Source organism: Argentina silus (assembly GCF_951799395.1).
Source record: "Argentina silus genome assembly, chromosome: 12".
Lineage (NCBI taxonomy): Eukaryota > Metazoa > Chordata > Actinopteri > Argentiniformes > Argentinidae > Argentina > Argentina silus.
In genome coordinates, this window is record NC_139666.1 from 10,498,295 (window position 1) to 10,522,449 (window position 24,155).

Consider the following 24,155-nt stretch of genomic DNA (forward strand, 5'->3'; position numbering starts at 1 on the left):
ATGGACAGACTGAAGAGGCAAAATGTCAACGGCGACAAAGACAAATGACCCAGTGGGTCGCTTACCTTTACCTGCCAGGTGCTGCAAGCGACAAAGTACACTTCCTCCTTTGTTATTGCTCTTTAAACACCATCATCATAGTCATGTGACACGGCTCCCCCTAGTCAGGACTGTAGAAAGACTGTTCCATGTACATAGGTCAGGTATAAAACATTACTGATAAGCCTAATCAGTGAGACAACTGGACGTTGCATAAAGGAGTGGTGGTCCACTCAGTATTTCCTATGACCTTGACTGTCCATCAGTACATGGAACTGAATCCGTCAGTCAGTTTTTCTAACATGACAGTTTATCAAATGTCTCAATATACTCATCAGATTACAGACAATGGCAAACACATATAGTGATTAACCAATCAATTTAAATGATCAATTATTGTGCATGTTGATGTTAATTACGTTGAATAGTATCTTCTCGGGTAATTGTCACAAGAGGACCAATTTCTGATATCCTGCCAAGATACATATTTTGTAGTTATGGCCAAAAAAATCTGAAGGAAAGCCAAACACAGAGTTGAAAAACATCATTTTTATTAGATTCGTGCCACACACACTAGTGAAAAATAATGCTCCTACAAAAAAATGCTACCTTTTCCCACAATATTCATAAATAAAATAACTTCAAGTACTCTGACTCAGGTACAAAAACTGGTTAGATGCCACCAGTAGGCCGTGACACACAGCAAGATTCAAACACAGTGGTTACAAATGTCCTCCTGTCCTTGGGTCTCTGGCAAGGCAAGTGGAGGGAAATCTTTTTATGAAAGATACTGTGAATAGATTTCATGTGGATGTGGATGATCATGTCAGAGTTTGAGGCCCATGGGGGGGTTGACATTTTGTATACAGGTATATGTACACACACACACACACACACACACACACACACGCACGCACGCGCACACACACAAACACAGACGCACGCACGCACACATTTAAAAGAACACAAAACCAAAATATTGAAATAATATCCTCCACACACTTTTGAGAGGGCAGGCACTACCAAGATTGAGGAGACCAGTGTTTGTAGAGGATACAGTACAGGCAATATAACATGTATTTATCACTTTTAAGACTGAAAATCAAATGCTACAATCATTCTAAGGCATAAACAATATCTGATGTCTGTAACAATACTGTATGTACACATCATACATATTACAAACAAGACCTCATATTAACATTAATAGACAGTATATACAGATGTGTATACAGATGCAGTTGTTGCCTCACTGTCGTTTTGTAAGTTAGCTATGCAAACATACACAAATGCAGCTTTACAGTATTTACCGTAATGAATCTTCTGGCACCCTGGAGGCACAGAGCAGTGTAAACAATTCCTTCTTTTTTTTTCTTGGCTTTGTTTTATGTTTGGAAAAACATTCCTTAAGATTTTAAAGCAGTTTTGCTGTTTCTTCTTTTTCTTAGAAAACGAAGACTTGAACAATTTTCACTCATAAATAATTAAACAAAATTAAATACATTCACTATAATATTAATGATGAAATAAAATGAAAAATATCTACAGTTAGTGGAAAGCTTTCGTTCCCAGTTGCAGTTCCGATGGTTGTGGATTCAGTGCGGTTTCTTACAGGAAATGGTATTGCACTTTAAAACACCAACCCACTTTGTCTGAAACTCTTTGGGTGCATTTCCCTGCTCCAACCAAACCAGCATTGTACATCAGTTCGGTAAATATTCAGAATTACAATTGTATATTCATTTAGGTTCCCTGGTTAACTGTCAAAGAGACATGAGTCTTTAGTCTTGAAGATAGATGGTCTCCAGAACAATACAGTCGCTCTGCTTTTGAGTTTGAAGTTATAACAGCTGGTCACATATTTAGTGAGGATAAGGTCTGAACGTGCCTAGTTTATTTGCTTCAACAGTTCAGGCCATCTTTTCTCAAAAAAACTCCTCATGCTGTGACCAGCACGTCCAATGTCAGAGTTGTCTTCATTAAACCTTTCACAGTTATCAAAAACCAAGTTGACATCGATGATAAATGTCTCCAGGTTTAGGTACCTATAATATGAGATAAAAAACATTCAATTATGAGATTTATGATTTGAAACGCCACAGGGAAAAACAACATTTGTAAAGTGCATGAAACAAGGAATGTCTTTGACATCTTTGCAGTTGACATAATGACACAAGTACAGATCATTTCACAATGATAATATCTTATTGTATTGTACATACTGGCTGCTGACAAGCTTCTCTCTGATGGTGGAGAAGTCCATAGGTTTCCTGATGACTTTCTTGTAGCCGGGGACAGACTTAGGGTTAACAGGGGTGAGGAAGGGCCAGGCGTCCTGGTGACCCTCCAGCTCTGCCAGGAGCACCCTGTGGAGAACAAGGAGTAAACAAAGATAATCCTCGGCTTAATCACAGCACAAGGATGTCTCAGTATAGCACACTCTCAGTGTGCGATCACCCTACTGTTGTTTCAAAGGCCCTGAACAAAAACAACCCCTAACCCCCTCCACCATAGACGTGTGTGATCTTAAAGAACTAGATAGGTATAAGCAAGGTGCCGAAAATTCTACTTAGCCTATCAAAGGGCAAGGTGAAGCTACTACCAAAATTATTGCTTATACCAATCCAATCATTTTAGATCGACGCAATTGTCTAGGGAGTCGGGGCTAGGGCTTGTTTCTGGACATGGCTAGTATATCATACCTGCACAGGTTAAGGTCTTTAGTGTTGTTGTTGTTGTGGGCTGTTTTGGCCTTCTTTACACTAGCAGGACTGTCCTGTTTAGGCTCGGTGGCCAGTGGGCTCTCTTCCCCTTTCCTCTTTTTGGGCTCTTTGGTCCCTTTCTTTGGAGTGCTACTGGTGCTGGCAGCATCGTCCTCAGAGACCTCTCCCGCTACGGACGGCTTCCTGCTCCGTTTTACCTCAGTGCTTCTCTTCCCTCCCCCTCCGGAGGATCGGCTCTGCTGCTTCTTACTCTTGGGGGATTGACCGCTCGCCTGAATGACAGAATATATGCTGAGAGAAGGCATCTCGCATTCACAGAGGATCACATTTGTCACTGTGAATTGAATTAATTGGACATTCGCTTCTGGTATTTTACCTTATTTTTATTTGGAAATGTGTGGACAGGTTTAACCCCTTGAGACATTTAATTTTTGAAGGGGCTCGTCGTTTTTGGAGGTAGAACTTTGGTTGACTCGGCCTAAATGCCAACATCAAATTCAAGGAGTGACGCTCGGTTATATAAATTAGTAGGGCTATCTGCAACTGAAGGCAAGAGTTATTGTACCTTCGATATGCAAGCAGGACAAAACCAGTCACCGTCAGGTATGGTGGTGATCCTGGGTTTATGGCAGTAAGTGTGACAGCCTTTGTCACAGCCGTCACAAAGTAACAGCAGTTCCTCATTATCTCCCTTTCGACACAGTTGGCAGTACTGCAAACACACCACAACAGAGTAAAACTGGGTGCTCTTGGGATACAGCACTCCCCTAAAACGTCCTGCAGAATGAGCTACCTGTTTTGTAATGCACTCTACATATACAGTATCATGCATCGGCTGCTAAACGGGGCTGGGAGCTGTTATGGATGCTCATAATGTGCTATGGAATGATAGCAGGCACTACACGTGCATTCATAATGCATTATTGATCAGCACTCAGAGGAAATGACCAATACTTCAGATCCATGCTTTACGACACCTCCTTGGGGACACTGACCACTTTCATGATGGATCTCTCCCAGGCGATGGACTTCTGCAGCTGATGGATGCAGAGAGCCAGCTGGGCAGCGCTGCGGACCTCTCCCAGGGCCTTACGCCACACCTTCATTCCCGGGGCGAGCTCCTCCTCACCTCTGAGAGAGGGTACAGACAAGGGACGGCAGCGTGGTCAGAGACACAATCACACACAACATCACATAGACGTAGAATAAATAACAACAATAATAACCAAGCCCACCGCCAACAGCAGTGCACAGAAAGCCACAAGAGTGCAAGAGTGCGTTTTGTTCTGAAGTAGGCAGGTTTTAGAGAGAACACTGTACAGAACTCCACAGAGCTGGTGACATCATCATGCCTCGACAGTACAGTACTGTTCAACCAGGAGCACGTACGTATGTACACAGACTGAGGTCACACATAATCGCAGTTACCAGTGTTAAGCAGGGAACTACCATGCAGGGAGCTACAGTACAGACCAGTACCAGAGAGACAAATACAGTCACCTTCGTGGACGGACATCACACAAGAACCAAAACCACGATGCACACAGCGAGAGAGAGAGTGAGTGATAGAAAACGGGCAATGAAAATAGGCTCCAGTGAAGCAGAGGAAGCAACAAAGGGAGGTGTTCGAATTAATCTGGATGACCTTACCCTTCACCATCACCACTAGTTGATGGTGCAGGAGCAGGCACAGTGACCGTACCCACATGATCCAGTTTGATCTGAATGGTGGTACTTAAGGGGCTCTTCAGGTACCTTCGCTCGATGTTCCTCTCCAACTCTGCCAGCCTGGTGACAGCTATATCTAGGGGGTTGTTGACGCGTCGCGCAAGGCCTCCGCCACCGGGCTTCTCCTCCTCCTCAGCCTGCCTCTCTCCGGCTGGACTCAGCTGAGAGAAGGGCTTGTGTTCATAGTAGACCAGGTCCTCTTGCTCTGACTGGGGCTCAGAGAACATCCAGCCCTGAGTGGAGGAGATATTGAGATAAAATTAAAGGGATATTCCACTCAAAATACAACAAATTTGATTTTCCTCTTGGCAACCTTGGCTGTAGTCAGTTCAACCAGTAATTTTTAAAGTCAATATTATGCAAACTTGGGTACCAAGTAGTCCCTTTTATTCTTACAATATGTCTAAACCACCTTCCAAACACTCCAATCCAACTCCTATTCCCATGGTATCCCTTCTGTTGAAGCTAATCCTCTTGCCATCCCTCTCCTCCATAGCATAGGCTCAACTTGTATATGATTCAGGTACTAGTCGGCTCACATCTACAGTATCTCTATCTGTGGGAAGTTCAAGACGAGCTTTGCTGTACCTTGACCTGCAGACTAGCGGAGGTGACCTTCCTCTCCAGCTCCTCCACCTGCTGCAGCACAGCGATGTCCATCTCCATGGCCTGCTCCTCCACACACCAGCTCTCCACCGTCTCCTCGTTCACCTGGTTCTCCTCTAGCTCCGCCTCATCTATCACCGCCGCTGGAGAAAGAGAGCACGGATTCAGGTCAAAAGGCCATTAGGGAAGGCAGGTCCATATGCCATGTCATTAAAGGTCAGAATTAGTCATAAGAAGGGGAGAGAGAGGGAGAGAGAGAGAGAGAGAGACAGAGAGAGGACTTAGCCAGTGAAATTGACCCACCATCTCTGTTCTTGGCACAGGCCTGGGCGATGTACTCCATATGCTTCTGGATCTGTTTCTGCAGGGCCTTCTCCCTGACACCACGGCTGTGTAAGGCCTTGACCAGAGACCGAAGCTGCTCCATATCTGACACTCTCCACCAGCCTGACAGCATCTCTGTTCACACACACACACACACACACACAGACACACACAGACACACACAGACACACACAGACACACACAGACACACACAGACACACACAGACACACACAGACACACACAGACACACACAGACACACAGACACACAAATAATTGCTTGAGTAAGAAGAATAAATGAAATCCATAGCTACCATGACAACATGCATAATCAAATCTGGAAATTCAGAGGGGCATTGGGTGAAAGCCTTGTAAAAGCTATGATGCCGGGTATGCTTTAATATGTGGCCAACTGAGTACAGAGTGTACCTAACCATCTTTCCCTACAGATGGCAGTGTGCCATGCTTACCCTCTGGGATGGGCTGTGGGCTGGGGTGGTCCTGGGTCTTGGCCACCTCCACAGCGGGGGACAAGGCAGATGGGGGCTTCTCACTAGGGGGCCCGGGGGACTCGCTCTTGCTGGTGGAGATGCTGGGTGCCAGGAAGGGGTTGCCATTCCCCTCCATGTGCTGGTAGGCAGAGCCCAGCATGGGGGGCAGAGGACTGGAGGCGAAGGGCAGGGTGGGGCTCATCATTCCACTGGGCCATCCACAGAATGGCAACCCCATCAGATGGAGGCCAGTCTTCACCTGCTGGGAGAAGTTCACAGACTATGAAAATACAGAGTAGTGGGTGTTAATACAGCCGAACTTTGTTTACTGACAAATAGTAGAAATACTGTCTGCAGGGCCATACTGTATATTGACATATATGGCACCGTCATAAATTATATCTCTGGAATAAAGCCAGACTCCATCTGATGCGGTCCTGATATGGGAAAACATAAAAACTTGACCTCGTAAGCCTTGACAGTAGCAATATGTCTCAGGATTATCCAATACCATGTTAACATAATACTAAATGATCAGGGCTGGAGATACCGTCCACCTACCTGAAGGGCGGATAATGAAAAGTTATTGATCCCAGCGGCGATGGTGGGGTTGCTGGGGCTGGCTGAGGCTGAGGTTGCTGCAGGGTGAGGGGACAGGGAGGAGGGGGGGGATTTGGGCCTTGTGGTGGTGGAGGAGGACTGGGGGGAGGAGGCCGGGGGAGTGGGAGTGGAGGTGGAGGTGACGGAGGCCTCGTCGCAGGGCAAGCGGGGCAGCAGGCTAAACCAGTGGCCGTTCTTTTCTGTCAGCACCCTGAAGAGCTGGTCGTTCGGGAGGAGTGTCTGCTGCTGCTGCTGCTGCTGCTGGGGGCTGCAGGTCATCTTCCCTGGGCTGGCATTGCTGCTGAGGTAGGGGGTGCTATGGAGCGGAGAGGGCTCTGCTTTGGCCTCTGTGCACAGCTGAGAGGGAGCTGATGCAGAGGGGCTGCTGGGTAGTGTAGTCTGGGTGGCTGGGTGGATAGGAGAGGGTACAGACGTGGGGAATTTTATTGGACTACCGTTGTGACTGTGAGGGTCTGACTCAGGGGACATCTTGGCCACCTCTAGGAGCTTGCTGAGTTTGGAGAAGGAGCCAGGCTTCTGGAGGAAGAGGTTGAGGGTGTCTTTGTCTTGTTGGCCCTCTGGGGTGGCTGTGTCCCTGTCTCTGCTCAGCTCCAGGCTGGGCTCCCCTGGATTCTCCTCCTGCTCCTCCAGCTGCTCCTGTTTCACCTGGATCAGCTCTGTGTTCCTCAGCCTCTCCATCTCTTCCTCCAGCTTCTCTGCTCCTGGAGAAGACCGTCATGTCAACAAACTGTACACGGCAAGCCAATCACAAGATGTCCAATTGTGATGTGGTGTGATGTGTAATGTTTTTTCAATATAAAAACCTTATATATTCAAAGTAAATAAGACAATTCACTCAAATGTATACTATTAATATTCATATTAATATATCTATGAATATATATACTGTACCCCTCCTGTCGATAACATACCAATCTAAAGCCAGGTCACCGAATTATCCTGATCTGTAACATTCCAACAATTATAGTGATAAATATATCAAACTATGTTTTGAATCTCACCTTCTCCACTCTCCATTCCCTCCACAAAGATTCCCCCACACTGTGGCAGCACCCAGTAACGCCTCCTATAGCGGTCCTGTCCAAACATCATGGAACGCAGCGAGTGGGATGACTCAAACAGCTTCCGTCTTATCTGACTTTGTTGCTGAAGAGAAAACGCATACATGGTATCAATACCCCGAGGTCTTTCCTGCCCGGAAAAAGACCCTCAAACTATTTCCCTTTGATCCCATTTGCTATTTACCTTGGTTAATTTCTCGATCTGTTTCTCCAGCTCTTCCACGCTGGCTGTCTGGTCCCCGTCATCCTGGAGGAAAAGATCATATTAATATGACACCTGAGTGGAGGCTGACATTTACTATAAACAAACAGTGGAGTAAGTCATTTGGTTCAGTGATAGATCTTGTGTAAAGGTGACAGCGTTTCTCACTGACCTCATCCTCGCAGGTTTCGGCTTTCTTCCCTTTCTTTCCCCCCTCCTCTTCCTCGTCGTCATCTTCATCTCCCTGGTCCTCGCTGTCCTCATCTTCGTCATCATCTTCATCACTGTCGCCTCCTTTCCTCTTGCGTTTGCGGCCTGCAGTGGGAGTGCCCAGGGCTGGGGTCTCCTCGCCTCCCACACTGGTGTCTCTCTTCCCTGTCTTCTTGGCATGGATGGTCCTCAGCCTGGGATGAGAAAACAAGCAGCAGAAAAGTAAGACCAAACCATTTCATATGTTTTTTTTAAGTTACATTTTTAACAAAATGATTGCTCTCATTTCCCCTTCATTTCATATGAGGCACTTACTTGCGAAGCATGCCCTCAATGACCCACTTGTCCCTTCTTAGGTTGGTCATGTGGTCAATGTTTTTGTCGATCTCACTGGAAAAGAAGCATGGACAATACTTTTTCAATTGAACATACTGCTATATTCAGCTGGGTTTCAGCTGGTTGCATGACCTAAAACATGATAACATGGTTCTGTTTCACTGTATTGCAAGGTTTGTTGGGTGTGTTCAATCGGGTTCTGGGCACTCATTAAAGATAGAGGGTATCTGGTTTGACGCAACACAGTGCAACTGTCAATCAGAATACAGTTTTACTCTTTCTTTTGATATTGGTAGCAGTACATTAAAAATGTAAGTCCCAATGAATAAAACAGGAAAGTGTCCAGGAAAACCTTGACACGTTTTCCCCCCAAAAATATGACCAAAACAGACGTCAGTTAAATAAATCTGTGTTCCTCTACATTACAAATGTAGGGTTAGGGTTAATTTTGCACATGTTTTGCACCGATATCAAATAACACAGAATATCCACATAATAATTATAATTACTACTGCATGTTTAGCTATCCAAAGCATTTGATTTGACTTTGGACAAGCTTTTCATTCTGTCTGAATACCTACGTTTTCTATAGATATCAGGAACCAGCACTGTGTGAATAGTGATCTTTTGGGCGTTGTCTTCTTACCTGACCACACTCTTGCTGCAGGAGAGCTCGTTGACCAGGAATGCCAGGATGGACGCCTTCTGGCCAGGCGTGTGGGCCTGGAAGGCTTTGGTCTTCAGACTGCTGGTGAGCTCCTCCAGCTCTGTTGTCTGATCACAGTGGGCCTCCATGTAGATCTGCAGGATCTCTGACACATTGTCCCGGTTGATTCCCACATTAGTCAGGTGGTCCCCCAGGGCTGTTTTGGTCTGGATAAGAGAGAGAGAAAGGGGTATGTTTAGAGACAGATATAATGTTATATTTAGAGAGGGAGAGGGAGAGAGAGAGAGAGGTGTACATTTAGATAGATAAAAAACGGTACATTTCGAGAGAGAGAGAGAGAGAGAAGTGAACATTTCGAGAGAGACAGAGAGGGTACATTTAGAGAGAGAGAGGGTACATTAGAGCACTGTCTTTTCAGGCAGTATTTTCCTAAATGTCCTATGCTGTAAGGCTTGATAATAGTTAGCTGGGTTCCTTGAAGAAATAATGGAAAGCCACATAAAAGCGTGACTAAGCCCTGTAGATTAGCATGGAGGAATTGCTTTGGGGATGAATTAAAATTTCTGGTTTAAACTGTAGAAGCTGTATTAAGAGCTATAAACACTGATACCCTCAAAAACAGATAAGCCTCTTCATTTAGCCTTGCAGTGCCGAAGATATTGATAACACCCCACTTGTGTGTTCTGATTGCAGAACAGAGGACTAGAAGACCCCGCTGCTGAGTTGTGAGCACACTATAAGCTGCTACTTTGCATACAATACAGTGTAAAAGTATGTGTAGAGCTGCTGTTGGCTATGTAGGTGTGTTAAGTAGGTGTGTTAATGTCTATGCAATGATTCATAGGCCTGCATGTCTGCTTAGAGAGTCCCTGTGTGTGTGTGTGTGTGTGTGTGTGTGTGTGTGTGTGTGTGTTTATGAGTATTTCTGTTCTGTGACTCACCCTGTGTCCTGGGGGCAGTCCTGGATCACACACCACAGCAGAGAGCATGCGTACCAGCAGGTCCTGGACCTGGCCCATACTGTCCCCGATGTTGAGAAGCCCCTCCTGCAGCACACTCAGGTTGGGCACATGGACGCTGACGTCGAAGCCCAGCACCTTGCCAAAGCTTCGCAGGAACTGCATCACCATCAGGCAGTCAGAGAAGGTGCTTCCTGGTAAGATCAGCCCAGGGATACGGGACAACTCTGGGAGAGGCTGAGAGGGGATGATAGATTATATTTAAAAATCACACATATGTAAATGTATACACAGCGCCATGCAGTGCACCTATTATAATTGTACAGTATCATATACTCAGGTTCTCCAAGTAGTGAATGGTGGAGATGAAGAGAATGATCATATGACAGATACAAATGTCATGCTACTGTATATTCAACACTTCAAGTGAAGCAAACTATGCACTTGACTGATATGATGAGGTTTAGTGGGAGCCCTGTGCCAAGATTGTTTGAAATGACACCATACAGTAGTAGATATATCCTCCTATACATGGTAATCCAGGGGCTTTGATCTCTGTCTGTCTGATGAATACGAATATACACAAAAAGCACCTATCAGAGATTATTTGGTCAACATGTTATCAGCAGCCACTTGATGGCAGTAGTACCTGTGACCATTTCTCTGTCACGTAATTCAATATGATTATGGAAGATGCTATCAGTGAAAAGATGCTTTGAGAGATGGATTGCTGGAGGCAAAAACCATAAATAAACCAAAATATTTTGGAATAACTGTAATACGGTTTTGGTCCAATTTATAAACACTGCCATAATACTGATCTCAACAATAAGTAATGAACAAAAAAAACAGAAACTTATTAAATGTCAAAGAGGAGGGATAATTTCATATTAAAAAAAGGTCTTAATAAAAATTCAGCACACCTCTCCCTTTCAGTCAGAGAACTAAACGATGAGCAGTGACACACTCATAGCCTCTCTCTCGTTTCCATTATCTCCCCTGCATGTGAATACCTTATGATCTGCTAAGCACATGTCTTCATTTGGCTTCTTCAGCTCCTTGGCAATTTCCAGTTCCAGCCTTCTAAGCTCTAATTTCCGCTCCTTGTTTAACCGTTTCTCATCCTTCTTCTCCTGCTTTAAGCGCTCCTTCTCCTGCGGGCCAAATTACAGACAAGTTAACAGTGCGTGCTATCGGCACCGCTGCAGACAATCGTGTTAAGGATTATGTCATTACAATTCAGCCCAACACTGGGCCTTGCTTATAAATTGTAGCACTTTCACAGAAAATTGCTCTGGGCCCTATTCTCAGTTTTATTCACACTCCATATAGTTTCAAAAATGAAAAGAGAGGAAGAGGAGAGGGCATTGGCAATGACCAGAAGCCTGTAACAGTTTCAAGGAGAATTGAAAGAGTTATGAATCACGCACCTCTGCTTTCTTACGGGCCTCCATCGCCTTCATCAGCATCATGTGCTGCCGGCGCCTCTCCCGTTCCTGCCGGAGTACAGACACACACTCAGTCACACTCAACAGGTCAGTAGAGACAGAACACTTGACAGACACACAGTAAAAACACAGCAGCTCAGTTTATCACGTGTTGCAGGAAAAAGATAGACCACAAAAACAAGTACGACACATACTTTCACCATTGTAAACGTTATAGGTGAGGTTTAGATGGTAATATAATGACATACAAAAAAAATCAGCAGGGCAAAGCAACAGGTATGAGGACAATGTCAAATACGAAGCCAAAGCTTGGAGTTAGAAGTGGCTTTAGTGGGTCTGAATATGCTGGCAATAAGCACATTGAAAGCTAGTACAGGACAGCGGCTCTACTACTGCAGCTAAGAACTAAAGAGAGGAAGTTTAATAATACATTGCCACAAATTAAGCTTAAAGCTGCTACAGTTTGTCAACATCTATTCACTCGAAGAAGAAAGAAACATTATGTAAATAAAATGTTTGTGTAACATTGAGTTATGGCGATTCACACAAATATAGTAAATGATTCAATGAGAGATCTTGAATCTGTCTCAGGCAAGTGAAGCGAGGACACAGCTATATCCAGTATGGCCTGGGCTTAAAGCAATGACATCATCGCCTGCCTTTAGCCTAGCATGTAGGCCTAACCTACGGTAAATTGGAAAGATAACAATCAATGATAACATTGTTTGTGTTTGAGGGCAGAACTCAAATCTCAAATATGGAACATCAAACACATACAAAAAAATAATTGATGAAAATGTCTTGGTGATTTAAACTGAGGTCAACAAGCAGGCGATGGACAAGTCGCTTTGTGAGGTGACAAGTGCAACTTGTCGACATACAGTACATTGACTTTCACGGCTAGATTTCAAGCACTTACATTCACTCCATAACAAAAACACAATGCAATGGATGTCAGGGGGTCTTTGGGACCGTGAGAGTGGTGCATAGCTCCCTTTAACATCATCTGAAAGAGTCAAGAAGCTCTTGACTGCTTTGTGCAAATATCTGTTTACTGAAGAATAGAGCAGATGTATGGAATGCACTTTGCTGGAAAGCCATGCAGAAGAATGTAGTATGACAGCAGCCAATGCTACACTTTATGCATTGCTATGACAACCATTTCACAACCAATTCACGATGCGGGTGTTAGATGTACAAAAATAAACATACCCATACCATATCTAGTCTATGCCTCTCCAACTCCTGGTAGAAAGAGTTGGCAAAGTATTATGAAACAGAAATCACAGAGTCATTAAAACCACGTTTATAAGAACCCCCTCCCCTCCTACCCCTCCGAGGTGAACAAGCTAGTACCACAAGAACCGAAATTAACTGAGGGACATGGAGAATTTGACAAAGAATCGTCAAGTAGTTATATCAAGAGATCTCCTTTCGAAAAGATTCCAGTAGAATTGAAAGTAAAAAAAAAAGCTTTGGCATCGTCTGGTGCTGGAGGATGATACATACCTGGTGCTTAAATATGACTGCATGCTGCCTCCGCATCTCTTTCTCCTTTAAAGACAAGACAAAGTCAATTAAAAATCCAAACACATTTCCATTTCCATCATGTAAAAATGGATGAGGTTTCTGTGCTTATTCCACAGGAAAAGTTCAAATCCCTCTAATCTGATTGACAGGGATATAGGCTTGGTAGGTTTGAACTCATGTGAAATGGAAATGCCTTAGTCATTTCTAGACATGTGGAGAAGGCTGAGCGAAATGCACTGTCCTTTATGACACTGATTAACATGGAAAAGGTCTGCTCTGGGTGCCAAGGAAATTCGTCCATAACATTGAGAGCCAGTCCCTTGGAGCAATGAGGAGTACTTTACATTCACCTAAATGATGCAATGAGGGGAAAAGAGGAGACTGAGAATCAGGTGCAAGGAGGAGATTGTAAATCAACTTGGGAGGGAGGAGTGGATTGTATGACTGGAGGCAACAGTGGGAGGAGTGGCCACAGAAACTGATGGTTTGAGGTTCTTTTTACAGCACATCTAAACTAACCTTGATTCGTTTCTCAGCCTCCAATATTTTGGCATTTGCTGCTTCTTCCTTCTTTTTCCTTTTAGCCTGTGCATGCAAAACAGGTCTACAGGTCATGCAACAGAACCATTCGACAAATGTGACATCATTCACCAGCACATACGCCTAAAATAGTAGGCAGGTAGACAGAAATAAACTCACAAATCCATGTGTGCTCATGTAAGCCTTGTATCGCTCGTTCATACTGTACCAGAAGCTACTAATGAATTTTAAGTGGAAGGGCATGATTAATTGTTTGATTAAGAAAAATCAAGACAATTTTCACAACTAACATAAACATGCAACAGGGGTAAAAAAATACTTGAAAATGAGAGCAAAATTGATACTTTTCAGCACCAGTGCCCTCTTCTAAAGGTAGTAATAACAGCTACACTGCATACTAGACCACTATCATTTTACTTTGATAGACCATTGTTGAAGCAATTGAACTATTTCATACAGATACAGTATAGAGAGGATGCTATTGAATGATAATTGTAACACAAGCAGTGAAATATTACCAGGGACTGGTAGTGTCATGCATAAAATATTGCAATCTTGTGCAATCAGATAATTATTTCCTCCCATTATCACTAAAAAGACCAAATAGTTGTAGTGCTTATGAAATACCAACAGCCAGTCAGAATAAATTAAGCAAAATTTCAATCTGTAATTACAAGCGGAGAGAAATCCTGTTAGGAACAGCTTGCCAACCGTGTCAACTGAAATTTGATTTAGTAAAGCTAAAATACTTCAGAGCTTATATTAGCATGTGCATGGAAAATAGCCTGTTTCACCTCATCATGCTAAACTCTCTGCTACCATTGTCTGAATGATAATGTACTGTGTAGAATTCCACTCTGGTCTGTGGAGATTTTAATATTCTATGTCAGTTTGCGAAAAACCAATTAAGCATTAGTCACATGTAGTCACAAGACATAACTAGGAAAGTGCAACCACATATTTTAGGAATAGCCTTTGGTTGATTTAAAAAATTCCTTCCAACAGCAAAAAGGAAGTGTTTTAGAATGTTTCTGCAATAACTCTTTGGACCCACCTCGAGAATGTGCTGTGCTCGGAGTTCCTTCTCCATTCGAATTTGCTGAATGCGCTTGATCTTCTCCTGGTAAAAGGATGGGAGAGATCAAATGAATTAACTCTACAGTCAGGCATGTTTGAGAACAGGAGGGGGGGGGGGGCGGGGCTGAATAAGTGGTTCTATGCAGATGAAGATCTTGCATAGAATCCCCGTGCAGCATTCTGAAGGTTAGCATCCTCCCTTTAGAGCTATTTCAAAGCTATTGAACGCTGCTTGGGACTTCTGAATGTCATCTGTGTGTTTGAAGCCATCGAATCAAAAACAAAGCTTCTCACTGACGAGCTTCAGACATAACATAAAACAATTCTGATAGCGGAGTCCCCACCTGCTGCTTGAGAATCTTGATTTGCTCCTTCTGCTTCCTCTTCTCCTCAGCAGCCATGATCGCTGACAGAAACAGATTGAGGTTAAGGTTAGGGTTGTACAGTGTGTGTGGTGGATAACTGAATGGCAGTGTCACAAGAGCTGGTCTATCAGTCAGAGTAGACACCAGCTGCTTACCTTGTTGCTTCCTTGCCTCCTTGGCTGCACGCGCCAGGGCCTGTTTTTCAAGTTTCCGCATCAGTTTGATCTGAGCGGCCTGTCGAGCTATTTCTGCAACAAGGAGAGAGGTGTCAGCATTGCATGTTAGTGGCATCACAGGTGCCTCATTGTTGCTTGTAAGAAATGAACCAACCTTGAGCTTCCAGTTTTCGCAGAAGTTTGGCGTCGGTGGCACCTGAGAACTCAGCCTCGCCGACGTTGGGGCGACGTCCCTTCCTGCGCCTGGCGGGTGAGCCATCGCCTGAGAGCTGGTGCTCGGGGTTGAGGGAACGCCCGCGCCTCCCGTCCATCGCTAGGATACGAGGAATTACCTCCTCCTCGGTCAACAAGCTCCATTGCAGACCCTTGGATAGAAGAGGGAGGGCCAGCCATAGTTAAACACCTGTGCATGTCTTACACTGAGGTATGACTATACTTGATAAACAAATGGCCTTCTTGACAATATATATCTATATATCTATATATATCTATATATCTCTATATATATATATATTCAAGCTGCAAACATCTTTGGAATGATCTTAGTATGAGTATTGGCTGGACTTTACAGAAAAAGCTTCAATAGGAATGTAAACTCATTAACCGGTGCAATATAATGTTTCAATGAGAGTCTTACTCATTAATATTTTTTGCTACATTTACTATTAACTAGAGACATTGAACATTTCCTGTGAAGGTAACATGAACTCATTAATACATTCCTCTCCTCCATGCAGTACACAGTACTTTAGGCTACGGATGACCCTGCGCTGCAGAACCTTGCACCTTGAAATAGATGTGAAAGAAAGCTGGCAATAGATAGAGACAGTCACCTGGGGTCCTTCTCTGGCTTCATAGAAGTCACCAACCCTGATTTTTGCACTGAAGCTAAAATTATCGCGTGTGATGTCACTTATTCCATTTCTGGATAGATACTATAAGAGGAGAGAAATAAACGGCTTTGGTGAGACAGAAGATGAGCGTAACAAGTAACAAAGATTGTTAAGTGTAACATTTACAGTAGTTTAGTAGTTTTGGCTGTTAATTGTGTGTTGAAAATACTCAATCATAAACATGAATCATGAATCATGATCAGCTTTAAATCCATTTACAATGAATAACAGAGTTAGATAAAAGGGTATGCTGTACTAATGAACTTGTAAAGCCATGGAGTGAATTTGAGGGATTAGCTAACCTTGATCACATCAGGGTACTGCCGTAGCTTCTTCCCGCATGGGGCGTAGTACGCTACATCTCCCTGCAGACGGCCAGCCATGTTCCGGATGCGGGTCTCTCTCTGCCACCTGAGAGGGAGGGAGGGAGGATATAGGGACAGTCAGGTGCTGTACAGGAAAATGAGAGATAAACAGTAAAACAGTATCCAATCTATTGCAGTCCTTGTCCTGTAATGTTTGAGCTTTCTATTGGCAGTTTATTTTTCCCATGTTAACTATAGAGGCTAGAAAAGTGCTGTATAAATATTCAACAGTATTTGTTTGATATAATACCTGTAAAAAAGGAGGAGCCATACTCTTTGCTCTCTTTTCTGCAATCTTACAATATATTTTGCATAATACGTTTCATAATACGACCAGAACTGTGTCACTCTTCTAAGCTGCCAACCTATCACCAGATCCTTCTGTTCATGAGGTCAGCTATCTAAATGAGGCCATTACAGCTGTGTCCTCTGCACCGCCTGCCCTGCCCTGTGTGCCCTATGACTCCCACAGTAATCAGACTCTCCTGGATGGACGTATGCCAAGAGGAGGAACACCACTGTTCCCTCTGCTCCTCTGGGGAGCAGCCATCTCCTAACAGAAAAGGCACGGTGGCGCCTTGTGCAGAGCAGAACAGAGCGGAGTAGGGACTGATAGATATACAGGCTTGTCGCATCTCTTTCCCCTCTGAACCTGCTGATGAGAAACATCCCCTGCAGCAGATGAAAGACACCCTGATCTGCAGCATTTGGGGAAGGAGGGGTGCTGCTAATGTTGCGTGTCTGTGTTGAGGCTGGATGTGGTTAACCCCTCCTATCTGGGCTGCAGCGCCTCATTTCCTGGCTACTCTGCCCTCTGTTAGTAGTCAGGCCCGGGCTTGGTAAGGAGGTAAGGAGGGAGGGATGGAGGGAGGGATGCTGGGCTGTTTACTGTATTCCCTATAGTCACTGTGTTGTCATTGCTCTGGAAAAAGGAACTTCACTGATTGGGATCCACAATCATCTGGGTCCCAGGAGCCCCTTAGTCATCATCATCACATCTGTGTTGTTTGATGGACTCAGTGTGTTATACCCTGCACTCTCTTGCCTGTCGTGCGTGCGTGCGTGCATTAATATCTTACCCAAACTCAAGAGGTATTCGCAGTTCTCGCTCATCCGTCACTCTTCTTCTCTTTCCTGATCCTGGGAGACAGAGAGAAAGAGAGAAAGAGAGAGACAGAGAGAGAGAGAGAGAGAGAGAGAGAGAGAGAGAGAGAGAGAGAGAGAGAGAGAGAGGAGGTGACTCATTACAATTGTCAGCTCCACTGTGACCTGAGTAAACGTTGAGCAAATGTTCCTGAGCCTGTGTTTGCAGAGGTGCCTTTACTCTAAAATAAGAAAAGCCTGCGTCAATTCATTTGTCCGGAGGGAATACTGGGGCTGTAAAAAAAATCTGTCAGATAGCAAGTAATCCTCCAAGACAATCTCAGCCTGTTCTGTTCGGTTGTTTCACTCAAAGAGACATTTACCATGACACAACCATAGCAAATACAGTGCCTTTAAACCACTGTAAATAATGGACAGATCTATGCACCATTCAGCAAAAGCATATCAAACTGACCATGTCAAAACAGACATGAAGGAAGAATTAAACTGAAAATGATTATGAGGTAATGGAACTGAATGACAAAACAATTTCAATATGATGCTGGGGAAAACAAGAGTCAACCTGTAATCATGTGGTTTCAACCCTGTGCTTCAGCTATTAACAGGTTTACTAAATGTCATGGTGAATGACAGACTTAAGGGCCTGCAGTGGGTCTTTAGAAACAAACATGTCAACCAGAGACCTAATTCTACATTGAGTGAACAATGTTTTCCTGCTGAAAAAAAAAAAAACCTGCCGGTTTTCCCTGGATGGATAATCTGACTAAGCAAAGGGAAGGAGGAGATAACAGGATGCTTTAAGGCACAAGGCCACGGTAGCGAAGGATACTGACTCTTTGTTGGGTCGTGATCAGTAGGGCACAACATAGCAAACCGTTTTGTAATGGAAAACGTGACTCAGTGATCTAATGCAGTTCATGTACTGCTCATCTACCTTCTTTTCAAATAGTTTTCTCCTCATTGCTTCTCCTGTACTTGACAGGACCAACATTCCCACTCTTACCTGGTGGTTTTCCGAGGGAGTATGACGAGGAGGGGGTACTGTGGTAGGCTAGCGAGTCTGAGCTGGTCACTATGGTGGGGGCGGGCAGGCTGGGGGTCTTGATGACTTGGAGGTTGAGCGGGGAGCAGCCGGCTGAGAGGCTGGTGGCGGTGCTGAACAGAGAGGAGGAGCCCTTGGTGAGCTTCAGAGGGGTCCTCTCTGCCTCTGTGTCTGTCTCGGTCTCGTCGCGCTCCTTCACGTCATCCTCTGAGCCGTCTGAGTCGCTCTCCAGATTACTCTCCGACTCTGCAGGGGATACCAGTGTGAGTGGAAGGAGTTGAGAAATCATCAGAACTCAGTTAACATTCATCTCACATCGAACCACACAATGACTGATAACTACGGGCCTCTCCAAGAAAACTCTTCAATATTTCTACTATCTGAAAAGGCAATGAGGCATTAAAATTAATAATAGATATCAGCCTTATTGAAATTTCTTTATCCCATTAAAAGTACAGAACTAACTAACCAGACAGGCTGTCGTCCTCATCATCGTCGTCATCATCTTCATCCAAATCGTCGTCATCTTCATCATCCTCATCCTCTAACGAGTCATCAGAATCCTTGCTGCTGCTGGGGATGTCAGACTCGATGCCTCCCACCTTGAATAGGTCGCCCAGGGAGGGTGACAGGTGGGTTTTGGTGGCACCCTTCCCCATATGCTGGGCCACCTTCTGGGCCTTCCTCTTCCCAGAAGGTCTGTGTTGGGCAAGGCCTGGTGAGGTAGAGGCCCGTCCCAGAGCCCCAGAGTTGGAAGACTGCTCCTTGGTCCCGGTGCTCAGGTTGACAGGCATGGAGAAGGGGGGGCTGGTGGCTCCCAGGAGGGGTTTGTTACTGGATGTCCGATTCTGGCTGCGGGGCTTGGCGATGAGGGCCAGGGGGGCCTCCTGGACCGTGCTGTGGATGACTCCGTTGAGGTGGGGGTGGGAATGATGATGGTGGGCCAGGAGAGAGTTGGCTAGGAAGAGGTTGGAGTGGTTGGTGTGTGGGGAGGGGAGATTGTGGTGGCTGCCCAGAGTCTCTGGAGACAGCTTGGGCGGTGGTAGTGATGAGGAGGACGCCATCTTTTTCTGGCTCTTGAACAAGTTCTGGTTCTTCAGTGGCAGAGGGAAGGCATGTTTGAAGTGCTCCTGGGAGAGGAAGGGCTAAAAAAGAAAAAAGAAAAAGAAAGAAAAAAAAGAAAAAGGAAGAAAATGGAAGTAATTATACAAGCTGTCACTCATTTTCATTAATACGGATTGTGAATGGTGAAGTTAATATGCAACGCACTTGTATTCTGTTCAGTGAGAATGACAATGCGGAATAGGGTCTCTCCACATGAGGCATATTAAAACAAATCAATGTCAGAAAAGTTGTACAAAGAATACAAAAATGTTGTTAATTTTTCTGCTCTGTTTTCTTCCTCTTTGCTTTCAACTAGTATTCACTATTGGCGTGACGATGGCATCCTATGAATGAAAAGCCTGTTCCAAGAAGGTCTTGGTATAGATTGACACACTATCGCCACTGTTCAGCGTAACAATAATAATTGAATCCTTTGAAAGAGGCAGATTTTTCTCTCTTGATAACAACAAGCTTCCTAAAGCATTGCAGAGTTAATTGCTTGTCAGCTTTAGTGAAGTATTTCCAATAAAGCTAAATGAATTGTCACGTTCAGTCATGTACAGGCCAACCCAGCATGAAAGACAATCAAGCCGCTGATAACAGTGCTTAGACGTTTCATTTTCTGTCGAGAGGGAACCCATTGACCTTTTCAAATCTGCATGTCAGAAACAATGATAGTCAAGAAGAAATTGAGAATCGTAAAATAACCATACCCAAAAATCTCTCAAAGAGCTCAAGCTGAGGCAAGTCAGGCAAAAAAGGCAAGTTATCAGCTCTGCATTGGTAAATGACTGACTAACTGACAGATAATGTTCTTTTGTTATTCAATGAGTGGAACACAAGGACCAAACTGCACAATGCGGAAAACACACAGGAGAACATCAGACTCACCTGTTGTAATCTAAAATTGTTGATGTGCAACAAGGTTTCATCTAAGAAGTTCCTGCTGCTTGTCTTCCGACTGTCCGACAGGGTTTGTGGTTTGGGGGAGTGGGAAAGAGACTTGGGTTTATGTGAGGGAGAGAGAGTTGGTGGTTTGGGGGAGGAGGAGAGAGAGGGAGGCTTGGGTGAGGAGGAGAGAGACAAGGGCTTGGGTGAGGAAGAGAGGGAGAGCGGTTTGGGTGAGGAGCAGAGGGAGAGGGGCTTGGGAGAGGAAGAGAGAGAGTTGTGTTTGGGTGAGGAGGATAGGGAGAAGGGTTTGGGTGAGGAGGATAGGGAGTAAGGCTTGGGTGAGGACTTGTGGTGCTGAGGCGACACCTCCCTGCGTTGCTGTGTGACCAGAGCCAGGGGTTTGGTGTTGACTGCCAGCCCTGTGGCCTGGATGACACTGGTGTGCTGCTTCAGCTCCTCCTCCCTGGTCCTGGAGGTCTGGAAGAGCAGGGCAGTGGACTGGGGCAGGGCCAGGGGTTGAGGGGAGGTCTGAAGGGGGTAGTGGCCAGGGAAAGGGGCATCGTCGCGTCGGTGCTTCCGAGGCTGACCACTCCTGTTGTCCCGAGACTTTCCGCCGTCAGCAGTGCAGGGTCGGTGCTTTTTGCTGTCGGCAGTGCTCTGTGTCAGCCCCTGGGAGGTGGAGTAGGAGGAGGAGGGAAAGAGGAGGGGAGGACAGTGTCATGTCAGCTCTGACTCAGACAGCCCACGCTGGCAGCCCTGGCGGCCAGCGCGGTCGGACGCCCAGAGCACCACCCACCAGCGGAGCTGCCCTTGACATTTAACTGAGATTAACATTCATGGAGAGCAGCAACACTTACTGTACGATGATAAAAAAACACACTAACTTTGTACCATACCAAATGTAATGAGCTCAGATACCGAATAATACTGAAATAAGATACGAGTGTCTGTGTTCTGAAAGTAAACACAACAATAACACATACCTTCCTCTTCACACAGCTGTCCTTCTCCAAATCAGAATCCTCACTATCATTGCTCTGATCATCATCATCATCATCATCGTCATCATCATCATCGTCGTCCTCCTCTTCGAGGTCGTCTGAGTCACTGCTGCTCACACCATCACTAGAGGTATCGGAGCTGGATCCGGATTCGCTGTCACTGATGCTGGAGGTCTCCATGGGTTTCTTGGGGAGTTTCTGCGACAGTGATGGAGTCGTTTTAATCAATAGTGAAACAATATTAGGGTGTCAAATTCATTTTCAGTTCTAAACATAGCCCATCATGATTTGTCCCTTATGGGATACTCCTTGTGGGATACTGTAGTACTATTGACAGATACAGTATGTGTTTGGTGATACTAACCTTGTCTTTAGTTTTCTGTGCAATCTTCTCCTGCGCCAGGCTCACGTCCTGGTTGCTCTTGCGGCTTTTGCCGCCACCGTTGGTGGCTTTCGTTTTCTCCGTGGCCCCCTGTGTTGAGAACGTGGTGGGGCTTCTGCTGGCCGTGGTGGAGAGACTGCTGCCATTCACCGCTCCATTCACACCTAAAGCCAAGAGTAGAGACACTGTTAGATATATTGGCATCAGGACCAAATCACTGTACAGTATTACAGAAGGCATGAAAGAGATATTGAGAAACAAGGGGAAGGACGATCTTGAGTTCTCAAAAATGATGAGTTATCAAAATTGGCAAAGCACTTAAAAGGACAAATCTCATTAAGTTAGTGAGAGGATTTCTTGGTTTAATATATTCCTAGTGAAACACCCAGCACCTGCTTACAAACTGATTTATGCATTTACATGTCCTGTTATTGCCTCTAGGGTCAATTAAACATATTAGATATTGTACCTGTGCCCATAAAGACATAATTCTCTTTTATGGAAACATCCCCTTGCTGCATTGAATTACTTTCAGGCTAGGAAAACACAAGGAGACGTACGTGTGTATGTGTATCTGTGTGTGTGTGTGTGTGTGTGTGTGTGTGTGTGTGTGTGTGTGTGTGTGTGTGTACCTTTGGCGCTGCCTCGTCCGTTCTTGCTGGGGGTCCGTGACTGGAAGGAGCTGGGATCGTGGCTGTGGAACGGATGTGCGAACATGGGCGGGAGACCCAGGAGAGGGGGGAAGAAGGCTGCCGCTCCGTGCCCTTGAGCCTCGGACGCCCGCCACCAGTCTGGCGTGTGGAGGAGAGAGATACAGTCATCCATAAAAGCCTGATATTGAAACTATTTCATCTAATATAGTCATCTCTTGAAGTTGCAAACCTATTTGTTTCCAAGAGAGAGAGAGAGACGTGGAGTCAAGATAGTCAAGCATATACATTACAGTATGTACACAGACCAAGATTTAATTGTTCCAAGTTGCATTTAACCCATCTCTAAGATTACACACATTTTATACAGTCAGTCAGGCCTGCTCAAGCTTTTTACTTCTCTTTGAACTGAGATCTCAACAGATGACCAATGCATTCCACTGACTCCGATTTCATCCTTTTATTGTAAATATGTTGAGAATTGTAAATTCAAAGCAGACTCTTATGAGCTCATCCCAGAGTATGGCTCCAGATTTGCACCCTGTACATACTGGACATCTCACAGCTGCAACAACACAGACTCCCAGCAACATTCCCTTTAAAATGGCAACAGCTATCTAAAATGGAGTCTGTTGCTCTTGATGAATATGACCACTGCAGGTTTACCTGAATAATTAGTGATCTGACACACAAAGACAGGGTTGTTTGGGGTCATCATTACAATGAATAAAAATACTCTTTAGGACGGTGTTAGAGATAGACCACCTATATTCATGAGCTCCAGTGCACTAACATAAACCAGCACCATTGTCTGAGTGTGACAGAAAAGGAACATGCGATGCCACAAAACAATACGCTAGAAAAGTGTGATAGTGTCCAATCTAGCTTCCTCTGAGGTCAAGGTGACGCTGTGAATCTATAAATGTCAATGCCTGAATGCTGCCTGTTGAACTGATGGACGATACCATAAAGGTGATGCATGCTAGCTGGGCTCACGGTTAACCAGAAATTCTGAACACTGGGAGGAGGAACTGATGAACTGACAACACCAAAACATGGTGTATTTGTCATTTAGAAAAATTCTGAACTAGATTATTGACTGATAGACTTGAATTAAGGATCTTTCTTAAAACAAGTGTGCTCCCTAAATAGTATTTAGTGGACTATCCTGGCCGAGAAAAAAAACACAGTAGATACAATTAATAAGAATAAGATGTGTTAAAAGCTGCCATACCTGGAAAGGCCCCTAGCTGGGAGTGAGCCGCCAATGCAGCAGACATGCCCAGTGTCCCAAGGCCTCCGAACTCCGAGCGCCCTGAGCTTGTCGTGTAGAGACCGAACGCTGGGTGGCTGACTATGGGGAAGGCACTTGAGACGGCAGACATGTTGAAATGTTGATCAGCCGCCGCCCGGAACAAGTGTCCTGGGGAACAAAAATTACAAATTGAAGCACACAGATGATTTAAATAGAAGATACATAAACCATGTCACTAAAATACCACAGTTAAATAATTCATCCTTATGATTGTTGAATCTTTAATAACATGATAAAGTCTCCTCAAGGATCTGTTACAATCTAGTTAGAGGAATGTTTTATGCATTATCAATAAAGACATTAAGG

At 44.8% G+C, this 24,155-nt stretch overlaps 1 protein-coding gene across 12 annotated transcripts in view; it reads right to left on the bottom strand.

Annotated features, from left to right (window-relative positions):
• Positions 1 to 568: 568 nt before the first annotated feature.
• The window catches only part of baz2bb (bromodomain adjacent to zinc finger domain, 2Bb), a gene marked incomplete at both ends in the record, with an annotated part of 27,066 nt that continues 3,479 nt past the window's right edge, over positions 569 to 24,155 (bottom strand). The window contains 35 exons of one of the 12 annotated variants that reach the window (XM_083682237.1): positions 569 to 2,084; positions 2,262 to 2,405; positions 2,742 to 3,034; positions 3,328 to 3,474; positions 3,758 to 3,893; positions 4,413 to 4,723; positions 5,079 to 5,239; positions 5,400 to 5,555; positions 5,890 to 6,172; positions 6,472 to 7,232; positions 7,533 to 7,677; positions 7,777 to 7,839; positions 7,967 to 8,198; positions 8,320 to 8,394; positions 8,987 to 9,213; positions 9,949 to 10,203; positions 10,980 to 11,120; positions 11,397 to 11,462; positions 12,633 to 12,659; positions 12,924 to 12,968; positions 13,464 to 13,529; positions 14,539 to 14,604; positions 14,906 to 14,967; positions 15,082 to 15,174; positions 15,257 to 15,467; positions 15,936 to 16,037; positions 16,298 to 16,406; positions 17,440 to 17,500; positions 18,468 to 18,752; positions 18,976 to 19,651; positions 20,502 to 21,170; positions 21,485 to 21,700; positions 21,867 to 22,048; positions 22,517 to 22,675; positions 23,769 to 23,957. In XM_083682237.1, the coding sequence (XP_083538363.1) occupies positions 1,928 to 2,084; positions 2,262 to 2,405; positions 2,742 to 3,034; positions 3,328 to 3,474; positions 3,758 to 3,893; positions 4,413 to 4,723; positions 5,079 to 5,239; positions 5,400 to 5,555; positions 5,890 to 6,172; positions 6,472 to 7,232; positions 7,533 to 7,677; positions 7,777 to 7,839; positions 7,967 to 8,198; positions 8,320 to 8,394; positions 8,987 to 9,213; positions 9,949 to 10,203; positions 10,980 to 11,120; positions 11,397 to 11,462; positions 12,633 to 12,659; positions 12,924 to 12,968; positions 13,464 to 13,529; positions 14,539 to 14,604; positions 14,906 to 14,967; positions 15,082 to 15,174; positions 15,257 to 15,467; positions 15,936 to 16,037; positions 16,298 to 16,406; positions 17,440 to 17,500; positions 18,468 to 18,752; positions 18,976 to 19,651; positions 20,502 to 21,170; positions 21,485 to 21,700; positions 21,867 to 22,048; positions 22,517 to 22,675; positions 23,769 to 23,957 (6,971 nt within the window). Of the gene's footprint in view, positions 2,085 to 2,261; positions 2,406 to 2,741; positions 3,035 to 3,327; positions 3,475 to 3,757; positions 3,894 to 4,412; positions 4,724 to 5,078; positions 5,240 to 5,399; positions 5,556 to 5,889; positions 6,191 to 6,471; positions 7,233 to 7,532; positions 7,678 to 7,776; positions 7,840 to 7,966; positions 8,199 to 8,319; positions 8,395 to 8,986; positions 9,214 to 9,948; positions 10,204 to 10,979; positions 11,121 to 11,396; positions 11,463 to 12,632; positions 12,660 to 12,923; positions 12,969 to 13,463; positions 13,530 to 14,538; positions 14,605 to 14,905; positions 14,968 to 15,081; positions 15,175 to 15,256; positions 15,468 to 15,935; positions 16,038 to 16,297; positions 16,407 to 17,439; positions 17,501 to 18,467; positions 18,753 to 18,975; positions 19,652 to 20,501; positions 21,171 to 21,484; positions 21,701 to 21,866; positions 22,049 to 22,516; positions 22,676 to 23,768; positions 23,958 to 24,155 lie in introns of all 12 variants that reach the window. The other 11 variants (XM_083682238.1, XM_083682227.1, XM_083682234.1 and 8 more) reach the window with 11 other exon arrangements.